This window comes from Diabrotica undecimpunctata, chromosome 1 (assembly GCF_040954645.1).
Source record: "Diabrotica undecimpunctata isolate CICGRU chromosome 1, icDiaUnde3, whole genome shotgun sequence".
In the NCBI taxonomy this organism is placed as follows: Eukaryota; Metazoa; Arthropoda; class Insecta; order Coleoptera; family Chrysomelidae; genus Diabrotica; species Diabrotica undecimpunctata.
The window spans coordinates 36,292,113-36,309,464 of NC_092803.1; the positions used below are offsets into that span (position 1 = coordinate 36,292,113).

Here is a 17,352-nt window from a genome sequence, read left to right on the forward strand (position 1 = left end):
TCTGTACTGACTCTCTATCATCAATGCACTCCATAAGAAACTTACATTCTATCCACCCAATAATTCAAGAATCCAGAGTATATGTAATCGTCTTCAAACTAATGGAATTACAGTATCAATATTCTGGGTCCCATCACACGTTGGTATTCCAGGTATTGAAAAAGCCGATCTAGCAGCAAAACAAGCCTGTTCTCTAAACTTAACAACAAAAATTCAAACATTATCAGTTCTAAAAAGAACACCGAAAAAAACGCTTCTCCAACCAAACATTTTCTACCACCAGCTCCCACCAATGAAAAGAAAGGACAAATCTATTATTCAGCGATTAAGAATAGGACACACACGTCTTACACATGGACACCTAATGAATTCCAGCAATCAGATTTTGTGCCAGTACTGCAACACCACGACTTCTGTAAAACACACACTTCTTGACTGCCAACACTACCTAACGGCCAGAAGTAAATACAATCTTGGTAATAACCTAAAAGACATTGTTATCTCAAACAGCGGCAACTATAAAAATGTATTAAACTTTTTAAAAAACGCAAAGCTATACAATTTAGTTGAAAAAAAATGTATTTCAAAAAGTGTATTGTAGCTAATATTGTCCCCAATGTAAAAGTATTAAAAATATAATTATAAATGTAAATTCTACCTAGAGACACATATTTCTAATTAAAAAAAAAATAATTTAACTGTATTTAAAGGGTTTTTACCCATGTATTATTTAGTGCCTTCAAACATGTAAATCTAGTAAGTATTAAACTACATTTTTGTTATAACCTTGATCAAAATTTTAACTTTCACTTTTGCTTTAATTAAAGTGGTAATACTTATTTTAGGATAGCACTATGGAATACTCATCCCGAACACGTTCTGTGATGTAGTCAGATAGAGTTTTTATATTAATATACTTTTTATAAAGGATTTTTTTAAATAAAAACATGGAAATCTTCGAACAATGAAAAGCCATCAATATTAAAAAATAGGAAATGGATGTTTAAAACATGAATTCTATGACAATATGATATTAATGTACCATTTCTACTGAATGGAGGTAAAAATTAGCATGACTAAGGCCGCAAAAACTTGTAATAGACATACAAATAATGAATATAAACGGTGGTTTGATGACGAATGTAAAATAGAACTACCAACAGAATTGAAAAATTATATCCATAATATCAATATAGATATAGGGATTTCCATGAGTTTTGAATATTGAATGACATCTTAAAACTGTCCCAAAATAGAATTAAAATGCATATAAGTGGACAATCAACTGCCCTCTAAGCTAACATGTGAAATGAAATGAAATTATATACCTGGTTTACTGGAAATTAGTTTCCCAAGCTTTTGTTTTTGTCCATGAAACTTTTGTTTTTGCAGAACCACATCGTTTATATTTTCTTTGGCCATAGTAGCAAAATTATCTAGACATCTTGTTGAACCTGGACAAACGGAGATGTTAAATTTCTTGGCATCTTTTTGCATGAAAGCTTTCTTCTTTATGTGTAATTTCCTGTTGGGTTCTCTACCATACGATCTGGAAATGAAATTCATCTGGGCCGCCTTAAAGTGGATGTATTTCCTTTGGAAATTATTTAAATCTGATGGAAAAATGTATTCACTGCTCTCCGGATCATCTACAAAGGTTTTAAAGATGCGGTCTATCTCCATGCGCATTAGTATGGGAGTATTTTCCAGACAGTTAGTGTCTAAATTTTGATTCCGAGCTACTTTTTTGCTTAAAGGCTTTTGGATTTTACTAGGATTGTACACATCCCTGAAAATATTTTTAAATTAAAACTTAACACTTACTTTATGTTTTATGAACAGCAACATGTAATTCATATTTTTAAGTAAGGGCCCACGATTTACGGGGTATCAAAAGTGCTGACAAAAATAAAAGTTTAGGAAGCGCCTTGACTTGCAAACAAATACAACAGATACTTAAGAGAAGTAGCAAATGTGCCCAGATACATAGTCGAACATTTCCTGTCCAGAGATTTGAAGCAAGTGAGAGTACTAGAAACTATGGAAGAAAAAGCAAAAAAAAATCGCTGAGCTAGAAGACCACCCGAATCAGATCCTTCGAGAGATATTAGGGTACGATGTGTTCCATAGATGGAAGCACAAGGTCACCAACAATTTAAAGCGGATTGGAAGGACCTAAACTCTCGAGTGAAATCAGTTAAGAAGAAGCGTCTCACGCTGCCCCGTATTACTCTATAAATACATCATATGAGGGTCTCTCGGGACTCTCATATGACAAGCATAATTATAATAGTAACCTCCCAAGCATGCTATGGGGAGAAGGGAGGAGAGCCAGGAAAGTATTGGGCTCAGAGAATTCGTCCCTGGTTTACTCGGACCAATCCTCCTTACACAAATTAATTGTATGTCTGAATGTTCAAATGGGTATACAGGTCTCTTCAGATAGATATTACGAATTTTTGCTTACTTGCTTGCGCCTTAACGTTTCTATAGCGTTATGATGCTGAAAGTTACGATTAATTAAGCCAAATTTTCACGGGCAATGAAACGTGGCCGGTCTGCGTTACATCCGAAAACAACAACATGGGGACAAAATCACAATTGAAAATAATGTTTAACCTGTTTTGGAAATGAAGGAAGTGTTGCTTGTTGATTTTTTGCCTCGTTAGGACATAATAAATTCCGAAACATATTGTATGACTTTAAAAAATTTGCGCTGTTCAATTCTACACAAAAGAGGCAGCAAGCTGAGCAAAAAATAACTACTGCATGACAATACCTATCCACATGCGGCCAAACGAATTCAGGATATCATCACATCTGGCTAGGAATATTTTGATCATCCATACAGCCCCGGTCTGATGTCCAGTGACTACTATTTCTGCTACTGAATAAGCACATCGAAGGTCAGCTAGATAATCACGACGTTGGCCTCAAAATGGCCACGTTACAGTGGCTGTCAAATAAGGTGACAAAAGCTTGTTTGATATGATACATGCGTTCACTACCACACCATCAAAATGAGAAAGGATCAATACTTTGGTCATATAATGAGGCGACCAAAATATTGCTTACTCTGGTTGATCATTCGGGACAAAATAGAAGAAAAACGTTGGGTCCAAAAACAAACAACTCTCCTGGTTGCATAACATTAGACAATGGACAGGTCGAACTGTCAAGAAGCATTCTAGCAGCTCGTTAACATGACGAGAGCCAACACTTAAAAACAAGCATAGCACACAAAGAAGAAGCTGTTCAAACTTTATATAGAAATGAAAAGTAAAATGGTCAAAAAAACTTGCTTATGAATTTATTCAATGGAATTATAAAAATGAATCAGATGCTAGATAAATGGAAAAGCAGACCTATATACAAAACAAAGATGATTTATAAATTACAACCTATAAGACCATAAAACTATAACCATATCATGAAAATATTGTACAGAATAATTGATATATGGTTATGTGCAGTGATGGCTAGTGAGGGAGGGCTGTGGGGCGTAACAAACCATTAATTGTTATTTCATATTTTCAATTTCATATTCACCCCTTTCTGTTGAAACTTTATTCCATTAAAATATATTTATCTAACCAAAGAAAATTTTTCAATAATTACATTTGTTTTAAGCATGCGCATTATATTTGGGACTGATTTAATGCTCGATAAAAGCATACAGTTAGCATAGAAATGGCATGCAGTAACTAAAATATTTCCGGAGCCCACCACCCTATAGACACATACAGTCCATCTAATTTACTTACCGTTGCATGTCATTATCATTGACAGAGATTGAAGTTGACATAGTTGCGAAAGTATAAAAAAATCCTGAATCCATTTTAAATCAAATAAGTCACATAATTATTGCAAAAGTGGATTATACAACAAAACAAATTAATATTTAATGTAAATAAATAGAAACAAAACAAAAGTTAAAAAATAATCTTGTTAAAAACAATTTGAGCCGCTTGTATGTGTCATATAAAGATGTAAAATGGAATACATATTTTATGTAAAATGTAAAATAAAAAGTGTTAACACCTCAACTGTCAAATAAATGTTACCAATTTATGCCAAAATATCACCTTCGTTCGATTACAGCTACAGTGTGTTCTGAACAAATGTTCTTCATAAAAACACTTTATGATTCATTTATACAAATTAAATGAAACATATCGCACCTCCAGATCTATAAGGGCACAACTCAAAAAGTATAGTTTTGAGTAAATCACTTTTGAAGTTTTAGACAAAATAGTTTATGCTATGAAATCACATGTAATGTAAATACAAATAATTTTACTACAGCTAGCTATTTTTATTCACCAGTATTTTACACCAGTATCATTAAAAAAACTTAAAAATAAATATTTAAATTGTTTTTTGACATGTGCCTATATTACCACTCAAAAATGTACATCTCATGCATGTCAACCCCAAAAGTGCCTGTTTTGCCATTAATAAAACGGATATGACACTATAGGTCATCTTTAGGTTTGTTAATAAAACAATACAAAACAATTAAAATATTTATTTCATTATAAAATAATACTTGAATTGGAATCAGAAACAATCTTACTGCCTAAAATTATTTAATTCTATTCTACTAACTTATTCTCATTACTCTATTGACATAAATAATGAAAATACATTTAATACAATGTTGGTAATCATTGGACTTGTACTATTAAAATATCATATATTTCAACAATGTAAATTACTTTAGTAATATTTAAAAAGATAATTAACTTTTGTGAAATTAAGATCATATGCAACTGCATCATTCAATATCATCTGCATCGTAATCATTAAGAAAAGCTGATGAATTCAAATTGTTATAAAAATTATGGTAGGGCTTTGTAATAAGATTTGTTTCGCAGAGTGATAGCAAATCATTTTTCTTTGCATCTGATATAGAGGGTGGATGGGAGAATGCTTTTTCAAGCACCAAGTTACTTAATTTTCCACGATTACGTGATCTGACATTTATTTTTAAAAACTGAGAAAAATTTTATTCCTCGTCATATTCAGTTTTGTACAGTAAAATAAATGGTTCATTCTTATTAGCATGCATTACTTTTATTTGATTCCATGTTACTTTGTCATTTTCTGAATTTTTTGAAAAGTTACTCCCAATCTGCCCTGATAATCTTTTAAAATCAATTACATCATCTGTAACTATTTCTGTTATTTTAAATGGACTGCCGGTTTTGTTTGCATTTTGCAGTACCGTAACCCACTGGAAAGGAACAAAGATAGTACCAGATTTTAATTGCCTTTGTTTTTGCTTTTCAATTAGGGTATGCATCATATCCCCTTCATTTTGTGTATGCTCTACTTCCAAATACTTATGTGTAATACTTTTGATACCTAACTCCTGAACTGCATACAAATACAAACTGGCCAAGTACTTGTTTTTGTTTTGTCCTACACAATTATCACTGTAAAATATAACATATTTGTCTCCGCAGTGATCTTTTAAAAACATTAATAAGCATGAGCCAATTTCATTGCTACTACGCTTAGCAACGCCAGACGAAACAGAAACCTTGGCTGGTTCCAATTTCATAAATAGTGAAATTAAAAGTGGACAATTTTCTTTTATAATAAAATAGGGAAGCATCACCCTGTGGTGTTTGCATCACAGCTTGCAAATCGAAACAAGCACAAACACAATTTCCTTTTTTTGCTTCAGCGGCATCAAGTAGTTTTTGCTTCCGAGCTAATTTTTTGTTTCTAAGGTGTTTGTCATGTTCAATTTTTAGTCCTTCTTGTTCATCAGGACTAGCATTTTTGAATGTTTCACACTTTACACATAAATTCTTTTTTGGTTTAAAGAATCCTATGTTAAAACTATTACTAAAAACATGAGCATAAAGAGCATAAGTTACTTTTTGAGTACTAGTGTCATTAAACTGTTGCACAAACATTCTATGCATTTCTGCTATTGTAAGTTGGTCTTCAAGGTATTCCCTGTCTGTTTGAGCTCTCAAATAATGGGATGGAATGCGAGGGAAACTATTGATGCGGTCTTTTATTTTTTGTACAACGGCAGCAGGAATAACTGGGTGATTTTTATGTTTCCCACGTTTATCCTTTTCAAGAACTACAACAGACAGGTTTTTGGCAATAGCTGTGCGAAATGCCTTAGCAGTGATATCAAGAGTTGATAAAAAGAAATGTTTACAGACTAGTATTAAAATTAAACGCATGATTATTACTTCTAGTGCTCCCCTCCCTTATATACCTATACTTGGGCTCAATTATTGTTACATGCCTTACAATAAATTCTCTTTGTCAATTAATATCACACATGTCCCAGTAATTATTAAAAAGATCTTTTCTATCATCGTGGGTAACCTTAGTAGTACACTTTAATCTACATTTTTCTTCATTACAAGGTGGCTTAATACTTCTACTAGATACTTGATTTCCTTTAGCATTTGTGTATGACATCCCAGAATTGCGCTTTTCTTTGGCTTGAGCTGACTTCCAGCGTCTGGTATTTCGTTTTCTTGTCTTGTTCTGGTCTAAACAAAAAAAAAATATGATTTTGATGTCTTTAGCTAATGCTACAAATCTATGACTTTCATTCAAGTGAATGCAGTTTGGAAATTGTTAAATGACAAATTCATTAACTTACCTTGAGAATGTAAATCCTCATAATATGTTTCATTGTCAATATCAGGTACATTTCCTGGTATTTCACCATTCGTCTCAGTTTGGTTTCCTTCATCCATCTTTTGCCTTTTAAGTATGTGGGCAGCAGAAAGAGAGATATCTTCTTCACTGCTTTCAATCTCATTGCAACACGTGTGTTTTGCCAAAGTAAAAGTTGAAGTACGTTCTTCAAAGTTTATTTGTTTGAGATTGGAGTTTATACATAAGGTAATTGACTCCCAAAACTGAATAAAAATAAAATTAAATGTTTGTTTTTCTACAGTATGTCTGAAACACGGGAAGTAAAGTTTACATTATCTTAATTATTTATATGGTTAAAAGATCGGCAGAGATATTTAGTTGAGGCTGAGGCAGTTTTTGGAGCTGACCACGTTATATTTTGTAAATTACGCCTTACATTTTCTACTAATAACTTCATGATGGGTTGGGGCAATTTAGCTGATGGAACAGCATTTTTCTTTAGTCTTCTCAATTTTGTTTCAGGTGTTATTATAAAATAAATTTTGTATAAATATATTAAAATATAAATAATATTTTAATCAAATTTCTTTGTGGTAATACGGACCCAACTAAAAATTTAATTGTTTACCTATTACTTCAAAGGGCACAACTTAAAAAGTGCCTGTGTTTACGGTACAAAGGAACAATAAAATATTGTTAAAAAGGCACATCTAAAAAAGTGCCTCTAGATTAATTTAAAAATCTAACATGACGCACAGAAAAAATAGGGGTATAACTCAAAAATAAAATTAATGGACAAGATTAGAAACAGGACGATATTACCATTAAAAAGATCGTTCAAAACTACATATAAATAAAGGCCTAACTCAAAATGGTGCATTTTTGAGTTGTGCCTCTATAGATCTGGAGGTGCAATATTATGGTGAATTTCTTTAAGTTAACAATAATAGAAATCTTTAAATATTATTTCTACGCATATATAATAAAATATGTCTAGTGGCTGTAATGCCAGTTTACTTGGCAAAGTGATTCTAAAAAAGAACACACCTACCACCTAAATATTTCGTGTTGGTATCATGTGACCTCACTGGCTATGACGCTGAAGACGTGCAATGGTAAGTAAATTAGATGAAGTACAGCTAAAGTGATTATATGAGCGTTCAGAAGGCAGCAAATGACAACAGGAATGAAAAAAAAAAAGAGAAATTGAACAGAAATAAAATTATAAAAAGACATGGTAGATAAGCTTGAAATTGCTTAAAGGTTATAAGCTATCATGCCCAGCAGTTACAAGTATTATATTGTGAATTTGTCATCTATCGACATAAGATATAACATGCAAACAAAACTAGACAAATTACTCTGACATAATTTATTGGAATTCAAATAAACATGAAAAATACAGGGGGATGCAAAGAATACACAAACAAAACAAGAGTAACAAAGGCACAATATGCCCCTAATACACTACACAAAATTTAGGCACAAGGAGAAAAATGTAAGAGGATTGGCCACACATTGAGAGGAGAGCAAAATAACTCTGAGGTCAGCACTCAAGTATCACTAACATAATACGAAAAAATCATATTAAACTGTGAAGTCAAAAAAAGAGGAAGAAATATTAGAGCATGTAAAGAACTATTATAGAGATTACCAAGATAATAAAAGAGAAAAGAATATGATGACCTGCCCAGTCAAGCATGTAATACAACTGACCTAAAAATGCAGAAGAGTGAAGTACTCCAAAAAGAGTAATGGTTCCAGAGAGAAAGAGAGAAAGTATGCAATAAAAATATTGGTATGCCAAAAGGTTTAGTCTACAATAATTACTTTTTATATTATACATTAATGAATTATTATAATGAAATCCATGGTATTGTATTATTATTATGATACTGCTATAATGGTTTTATGTAACACTTAAACTAAAGTAGATGAGGATATGAATATTTGCTTCATATAGGTAACTGATTAGAAGTAAGTAAGTTGTCATTAAATATTGAAAGAACTGAATATATTTCTTTTAAAAATTAAGACAATAGTTTATCAAAAGAGATTACATAAAAGCACATAGACAAAGTACAACGAGCGTGGAAATGTGTAAATACCTAGGTGTAATATTGGATGGTTTGATCAAGCAATAAGATGTAAATTAATTTCAAGTTATGAAAATTACTTTGCATGATTTGGTTGTTAGAAAGTCTTAATATCCCGAGTCATGAAAAATTAGGAGTGTAATTGTTTTAAAATAATTTAAACTTACTGAGGAAACTCACATGTACCACCAATTCACATATTCTTTATTTTATTCTCTCTTATCGGCACAAGTTATATATATATATATATATATATATATATATATATATATATATATATATATATATATACAGATTGAACCAATTAAAAACGGAACATACAATTTAATATATGTCTGTTTGAACTGCATTTGAAATAGTGGACCAATATAAAACTTGGACAAAAATAAATCCATACCCGGTGATAGACATTGTATAAAATATCGTTCAACTATCTGTCTCCTTTAAAGGAAAGAGGAGCTTGCCTAATAGTCGGAGAGATAGAGCCGAAATTTTGAAATGATCAGTAATATGACATTTCTCTATTGGAATATATTCATTGTAACTGGGTTAAGACTTTGCCTTACAGGCGGACGCCCCTCGTGGTACAGGGGGTGGCTATACAGGGATGAAGTTGTCATTATTTCGGAAAAATTAACGATCGATAATATGGCTGAACATTTGCCCAGAGTAAGATCTTGGTATAACTAGACGAAATCCCAAAGGGCGGACGCGAGAGTGAATACATAAGGGGTGGAGGACAGGGGTGAGGTTGCAATTTTTTGGGGAAAAATTAACGATAAGTAATATGTCCGCCATTTTCATGGCTCATTATTTAGCCCCTAAAAACTCTAAATATAAAAGGGCGGACAGCTGGGTTGGTACAGAGAGCCATAAAACGGGGTCAAATGTACCACTTGCCTGCGCATTTTAGGTCTCGGTAACAATTTTCAAACTGATTTTATTATGATATTTTTATACCGATTGATTTGAAAATTTGTATGCTCACTTCTGTTACTATTCTGAGAAGCGTCAAGTAGAGTTTTCCTCAAAATTTTCCAAAAAAATTTCCGTAAATGAAAATTTTCGTAATTTTTTGAGGTAAAATCTAATTTGTAGAATCCTTTCGATTTTCTGTCAGTTATACCATGATTTTTTTCCAAAAATTTTCAAACGATTTTTCCGATAAGAAAAAAAAATTTAGAAAAACTTTAAAAATTTCGTCATTTTTCTCACTCTCATTGATGTCATCACATTCATCATCTTCGTCACTTTCAATAATATCACATTCATTATCTGCTTCATTTTCAATCACTACTTCTCGAACTGATTCTGGCATCTGAGGTCCACTAAATCATTTGAATTTATATGTTTCATCTTCAAACTCCCAACCATGTTCTTCAACAATCAATTCTGTTGGTACTTTTTTATGAGCATTTGTCCAAATATTTGAAATATAATGAGCTCGCAGTAGATGTTGGTGTAATTCATCTTGACATGGTGGTAAGCTTGAAGCATCGAAATTTTTTAGTTTTTTTTTAAGGCTCGTTCACATCATGCAACTTATACTGCCGGTTAAATAGTGAAACTCTGATATCGTTTACTTTTCTTTTTGGAATTGTTCTCGTCAGTCCTGTTCCATATAAGTGACATATGAAAGTTTCTAAGGTTTCAAAAACTTCATTACAATCGAAGTCAGTTTCACCAAGTTGAATAAAAGCATCTTGATACTTATTACATTTAGCGCATGCGTCTAGAATTACTGATCTAAATGAACGCGCATCATTATTATTTTAATATTTTAAAATATTAATGATGCAAAATTAATGTCCAAACAGAATTTGTAAAATTATATTAACTAATGAAAAAAAATTCAATCAATTTGAAAGTTAAAAAAATATTGAAAATATCTACAAAGTAAATTTCAAAACTTAAAAAATTGATAATTCCACTATTAAATTGATTTTTATTAATAATTATTTGTAAAATGTTAAAGGAATTCTACAAATTGAATTTTACCCATTGATAAATAGAAATAATATATTTTGTAATTGATTATTAATGTAATAATAAATCAAATTTTTCTTATATCTGAACAATCATTATTTATGCAATATAAATTTAAAAACCTTTTTATTGTAATAAAAAATAAGTAAAATTACTATTTGTTATACCAAAAATATTTAATAGTTAACATTATAAAATTACTTTAATTTAATAAAATATCAAATATCAAACATTTATTCAATTAAAAATTAATTCGTAAAATATTTATATTTAAGAAAAAAATGTGATTTGTAAAGTAAATATGACTTTAGTTTGAAAAAAAAACATTATCATAATATCATTTTAAAACTACAAAATATTCTATAAAAGATTCAGACGATGACGTAGAGTTTTATCAAATGTTTTAGAAAAGTTTTTCTAATTTTTTTTTCTTATCGGAAAAATCGTTTGAATATTTTTGGAAAACAAATCATGGTATAACTTACAGAAAATCGAAAGGATTCTACAAATTAGATTTTACCTCAAAAAATTACGAAAATTTTCATTTACGGAAATTTTTTTGGAAAATTTTGAGGAAAACTCTACTTGACGCTTTTCAGAATAGTAACAGAAGTGAGCATACAAATTTTCAAATCAATCGGTATAAAAATATCATAATAAAATCAGTTTGAAAATTGTTACCGAGACCTAAAATGCGCAGGCAAGTGGTACATTTGACCCCGTTTTGTGGCTCTCTGTACCAACCCAGCTATCCGCCCTTTTGGATTTAAAGTTTTTAGGGGCTAAATAATGAGCCATGAAAATGGCGGACATATTACTTATCGTTAATTTTTCCCCAAAAAATTGCAATTTCACCCCTGTCCGCCACACCTTATGTATCCACTCTCGCGTCCGCCCTTTGGGATTTCGTCTAGTTATACCAAGATCTTACTCTGGGCAAATTTTCAGCCATATTATTGATCGTTAATTTTTCCGAAAAAAATGACAACTTCATCCCTGTAAGGCCACCCCCTGTACCACGAGGGGCGTCCGCCTGTAAGGCAAAGTCTTAACCCAGTTACAATGAATATATTCCAATAGAGAAATGTCATATTACTGATCAGTTCAAAATTTTGGCTCTATCTCTTGGACTATAAGGAAGCGATGACAGCATAATAACTGCTTGTTTAGTCTAGTTTTTTTCAGTGATTCTAGGCAACCTATTTGGGTGGAGTTTTGACTTGTTCTTGAATGAGTTCCGAATCCAGCAGCCCGCTGAAGTATTGGATTTTTATAATATAATTATTTGACAACCTTTTGTTGGCCAACCACCTAGAGCGGAGTTGAGCCGAAATACATTGATTTCGTATGTTCCGTTTTAAATTCGTTCAATCTGTATATATATAGAAAAATTATTAACCATACATACTTAAAGTATAGAAAAAAAATGCACACTTACTTAGATTTGCCCATTTTTATGATATATTTGTTTCTTACACTGCCTCGAAACTCAGTGGTCAAAAAGTTAATCTTAACCTAGAACATAGAGTACTTATAACATATGAGTGTCGCTTCAAAAGATAAATAAAATAGACTACAAGAAGCATGAATCACATATAAAACAACACTACAATATGTAATAACAACTTTAGAAACTATGCTGTCAATTCTTATTGGTACAGGTGAGTCACAGGTAAGATAAACTTACCACTCAAGAGGGAGAGGGGGCTTTTTAGCCAAACATATTTGTACAGCATAAAAAGAATGACCTGCGACTCAATGGATACAAAAACATTAGTACCAGGAGCAGGGAAAATTTTTTATTTTCAGAAAACTTTTTCCCCATTTTCAGCTTGACACAGTAGGGCATTCCTACACAAAGTTTCAGATCAGTATATAAATTAATTTTTTTGCAACGACGCACATTTTTGGCTGAAACCGTAAGGTGCAAACCTTAATTTGAACCCCCATCCTTTGAGTACCAATAAGAATTGGGGACATACTTAGTTTCTAAAGTTGTTATTACAATATAGTAGTATTGATCAATACCTATAAATTATAAGTGATTCATGTTGGGTAAATGATCCCCTAAAAATTACCATAGCTTGTAGTCTAAAAATGTGTTAATTGTGACCCTAATTAAAATCTAAATTAAACAAAAGAAAAGAGGTTAAGAATATATAAATATTATTTTTATAAGGTCTTCCTATTACACTATAATTTGCACTTTTATAATTAGGACCAATAAATTAGTATTTATTTATCAATATTGTTTTTATTACACTCTAATTAGTCTTGTTTTGAGCAAAGTTGCTAAAATTTGTGCAACATGTTTTAAACAAATTTTCAACTTACCTACAAACTTACAAAAGTTGTATGACTGCAAATTTTTTAGGATAGTGAAAAAGTTTTAAAATGGTTAAATTTAAAAGATATAAAACTACATTTTTTAAATTAATAAAATATTATTTACTTTTTTCACTGACATGACATTGACTTAACAATTTTGGCATTCTTGACAATCTTGACATATACATTCTATGTATTGTATGTGATTCGCCATAGAACACGAAAAGGGTTGTACAGGGAGAACTTTTTGCTCGATGGGGAGAATACAAAAAAGAAAAAAAAAAAAAAGATGTTAACAGTAGAAGTAGACGGTACAGTAAACTAGCGCGAAGCTTTATACCACGGAATAAATAACAATCAGAATGCCCACTCTCAGTTGCCGCCTTTGAAGTGTGTCAGCACGCGATCGCCATATTTTAAATGGAAACACCATCGGGAAACAGACTCGAATTGAGAAATTTGTGACAAGCTACGACAGAACCATAATTTAAATTTTTAGAGATTAATAATTTAGTAAATTTGAAATAATTTAATCTATTTTTCAACTAAAAGTACGACATAAAATATTGCATATTATGTCTATGGCTGCCGTAAATCAATTAAACCGGGTTAATTTTTCTATGCACATCAGATAAAATTTCACTGAACAGCACTGGTTCCGTTTAAAACATGATTCCGTCAATGTTTTCTATATTTCTAAAATTTAAATAATATTTTTAAAATTGAATAAAGTAATTTTATTATCTATTTATTATTTATATTTTAAACAAAATATATTATATGAAATAATTCAATGAATTATTGTATTTGCTCCTATCGGCACCTGTTAACGTATTAGTAAAGCATACGTTGTTTGTTTACTTCTGACGTTATGACAGACCTGTCAAATTCAAACGAAATATTAACATAGAATAACAGAACAACACATAGAAGCGACACAGCGGTCCAAAAGCGTGTACCATTTTTGTATACGCATGCCCGATTCTGGTTGTTTAACTGTCAAAAACACGTGCTTATTCTTTAATTCTGGTTGTTTTCGATAGTCCGTGGGCGTCTATGGTAAATACTCGACACAACAAGTGCATTTGACCATTTATATAATTTATTTATAGTTAAAAGGTTATAGTTATAGTTTATAGTTATAGTTAAATATATAAGTTTATAGTTATAGTTTATAGTTAAAAGTTTAATTTATATTTAAAATGTCTGGATATATTTGTGCGATTCGCGGATGTTCATCTGTGACAGGAAAAGGAATAAGTTTATTTAGATTTCCTAAGAATAATAACAGGTAATTACTATTGCTGTGTAATTATTATTAGTTATTACATAATAGTATTGGTTTGACTTTCGAACAGTAAGCCGACGCCGACGTGTCTGTCCGAGCTATAAAAAATAAACTTTGGTCTGCCAAGGGATAGTTCAAAATGAAAACATTAAATTTGGTCTCAGTGCTATTTCTTTTATTGAAAGACGCAAGTCTCCGAAGGCTCAGGTCAAAAAATCAACAGATGGTGGCCAAGTGTCAGCGCGCTCGAAGACAACAATACGAATATAGTATTTTTAAGAAATAAAAATATATAGAGGGTTTTATACACGAGAATATTTGATTTAAGAGCGTAGGCGCAAAATTTCGGGCAAATGTTTTTTTAAATGTATTCATTTTTTTCGAATCCTGAAAAAACTAATAAGTATTTTTGAAAAATTTAAAAGCAGAATGAAAGACCACATTATTACTGAGGGCCAAAAGTCCCCGAAAACTTTTATAATGTTTATTTTAATAAGTTACAGGGGTGAAAAAAAAAGAGAAAATTTAGTGTGATTTTTAATTTCAAATATATCTCATTCAAAAAAACTTTTTGTTTATTCTAAGGGACTTTCGGCCCTCGGTAATAATGTAATTTTTCATTCTGTGTTTAAATTTTACAAAAATATTTGTTAGTTTTCTCAGGATTCCAAAAAAATGTTAAAAAGCATTGGCCCGAAATTTTGCGTCTACGCTCTTAAACGAAACAAAGAAATTACTAAAATGCTCAAACTAAAAATTGTTGGAAACATAATTAGACCGATAATTGGGAAACTCTTAAAATTCCAACAGAACAAGACTTCAAAATTGCAAAAACATCGTTGCAAATAAACAAACTTACATTTAATTATGAAAAAAACTAAATAGGTACTCATCTACTTTTTGCTATATACAAAAGTTGTCTGCCAATTTTTAATTCGTTAAATATAAATAAAAAAGATCAAATATATGGATCGAAGTACATAAAATAGTTAGGAGTTTTAAATTCTTTTTAAATGCAATCATTTTTTTCGAATCCTGAGAAAACTAACAAATATTTTTGATATTAAATCATAATAAAATATAAATAAATATCATTTATATTTTATACTGGAACGTCTCCAGAAATCCATTTCCGTTGCCGAAAGTTTTCTCTTGTATTGTTCCTTTATCTGCCATACTTCACTACTGTAGGTGATTGTACTGTTAATAATTGTATTATATATCATACGTTTGTTACTATTTGTTGTTGATTGGTCCCAAAGTATATTATTTAGAAGGGGTATCACTTTTATTTATTTATTTATTTCAGCAGCATTCATTAGAATGAGAACCATTTTCAACAGTCGAGACATATCATTAAAAACAAAATGCCGTCTATTGAACTGCTACATATTCACAGTTCTGCTCTACGGAATGGAAGCATGGACACGGACTGTTGCATCTATGAATCATAAACTGTGCCACCTTCAATGTAGTCCTATTTCTGGCCTCTTCATTTTTTCTTACAGCTTTTATATGGTGGCGAAGTCTTTTGATTTCATTAACAATTTCTTGCTTATAGAATTCTTCGAAGGATTCACAACATTTCCTCCATCTGAACGATTTTGAGTTCTTCGAATATAGTTTCCATTCTTCTGTTGCATTCTAGTTTGAAGCTCTTGGTATAGCTTGTCTAAACATTCAAGCATAGATCTTTTAGTTTCATCTTCGAGCGATAGCCTAGCAAATCTATAAATTCATTTTATGGGTCTAGGCTAGCTATACCGTATTTGAATAAGTTATGTACCATATGTAGTTTTTCTGTTTTATGTTATGTACCATATTGTAGATTTATATGTTGAATTTTTTTTTCGCTATTTCTTAATTTTTATGCCAATCATGCCCTACGCCACTGCTCGTCCTTTCTGCCTTTCTTGTTTAATGCAACTTTGGAAACGTTGGGCTAGGCTTTCATATAATTTTGCTGTGGCGTATTTTACTAGTCCAGCAGGGATGTTTCCTAGACCAGGTGCCTTGTTATTTTTGTAACGGTTTACATATCTCTTCTATTTATTTTGATGGTATTCGTATAGGGAGGCTAGGATATTTATGGGTTTCGTTGTTATCTTTGAAGTCTGGTCTGTCTTCATTTAAAAGTCTTTCGAAGTACTCGTCCCATTTATCAGGTGTAATTTATTTATTTTATTTTCAACGGGCTGCTGCCCAATAAGATTAACAATGTTTACAATGTATACAACAAAACAAACAAATATAAGTACAAATATCACAATAATAAAAGTATAAATATCACAAACTTAATCACGTAATTTAGTTTTACACATCAAAATGATTACCTACTCCACAGCCACTCAAATAAACAATTACCTGAGACCAGAAATGAATTCGGCCTTCAGTGCAAAAAAATTTAGATCTGGGTGAATATTTGCCCATCTTAGTGCTCGAGATAAAAAATTATATGCATAGTTGGTTCTGTGAAGAGGAACAGAAAAGGTTTGGTTTAATCGTGTTCTACGTAGAGGTACATGCAGACCAACCCGCTCAAGTAGCCGAGGACACAAGACTGTAGAATTAATTATGCCATAAAGCATCTTTGTATCTTTAATTAATCGTCGGTCGTACAATGAGATAATACCAAGTTGGGTTTCAATTTGATCATAATTTATTTGATTTAATTCAAAAGGTATACCCTGTTTATATGCTACATATTTCAAGAACTTGTTTTGAACTGTCTCAGTTTTTTATATGTAAGTATTATAAGATGGAGACCATACACAAGAACAATACTCTAGATGGGGTCTGACTAAAGAACAACATAGTAATTTAATCGCTTCAATATTCTGAAAGTCTCTAGTGAATCTTTTTATAAAGCCAAGCATTTGTAAAGACTTGGAAATTATTGACATAATATAATGCGATTCAAATAAAAGTTTAGAGTCTAAATTAATTCCCAGATACTAATTTCGGTAATCCAGTCAACAAGAATGTTCTGTATATTATAATTATATTTCATTGGGT

The 17,352-nt window shown here is 31.2% G+C and overlaps 1 protein-coding gene across 2 annotated transcripts in view; it reads right to left on the minus strand.

The window, feature by feature from the left end:
- LOC140447861 (3'-5' RNA helicase YTHDC2-like) overlaps positions 1 to 13,212 on the minus strand; it is a 40,874-nt gene extending 27,662 nt beyond the window's left edge. For both annotated transcript variants that reach the window (XM_072540781.1, XM_072540774.1), the window contains exons 1-3: positions 13,056 to 13,212; positions 12,160 to 12,236; positions 1,329 to 1,789 (exon numbers count right to left, since the gene is read on the minus strand). In XM_072540781.1, the coding sequence (XP_072396882.1) occupies positions 1,329 to 1,789; positions 12,160 to 12,173 (475 nt within the window). In that variant the 5' untranslated portion in view covers positions 12,174 to 12,236; positions 13,056 to 13,212. The remainder of the gene's footprint in view (positions 1 to 1,328; positions 1,790 to 12,159; positions 12,237 to 13,055) is intronic.
- Positions 13,213 to 17,352: the final 4,140 nt, after the last annotated feature.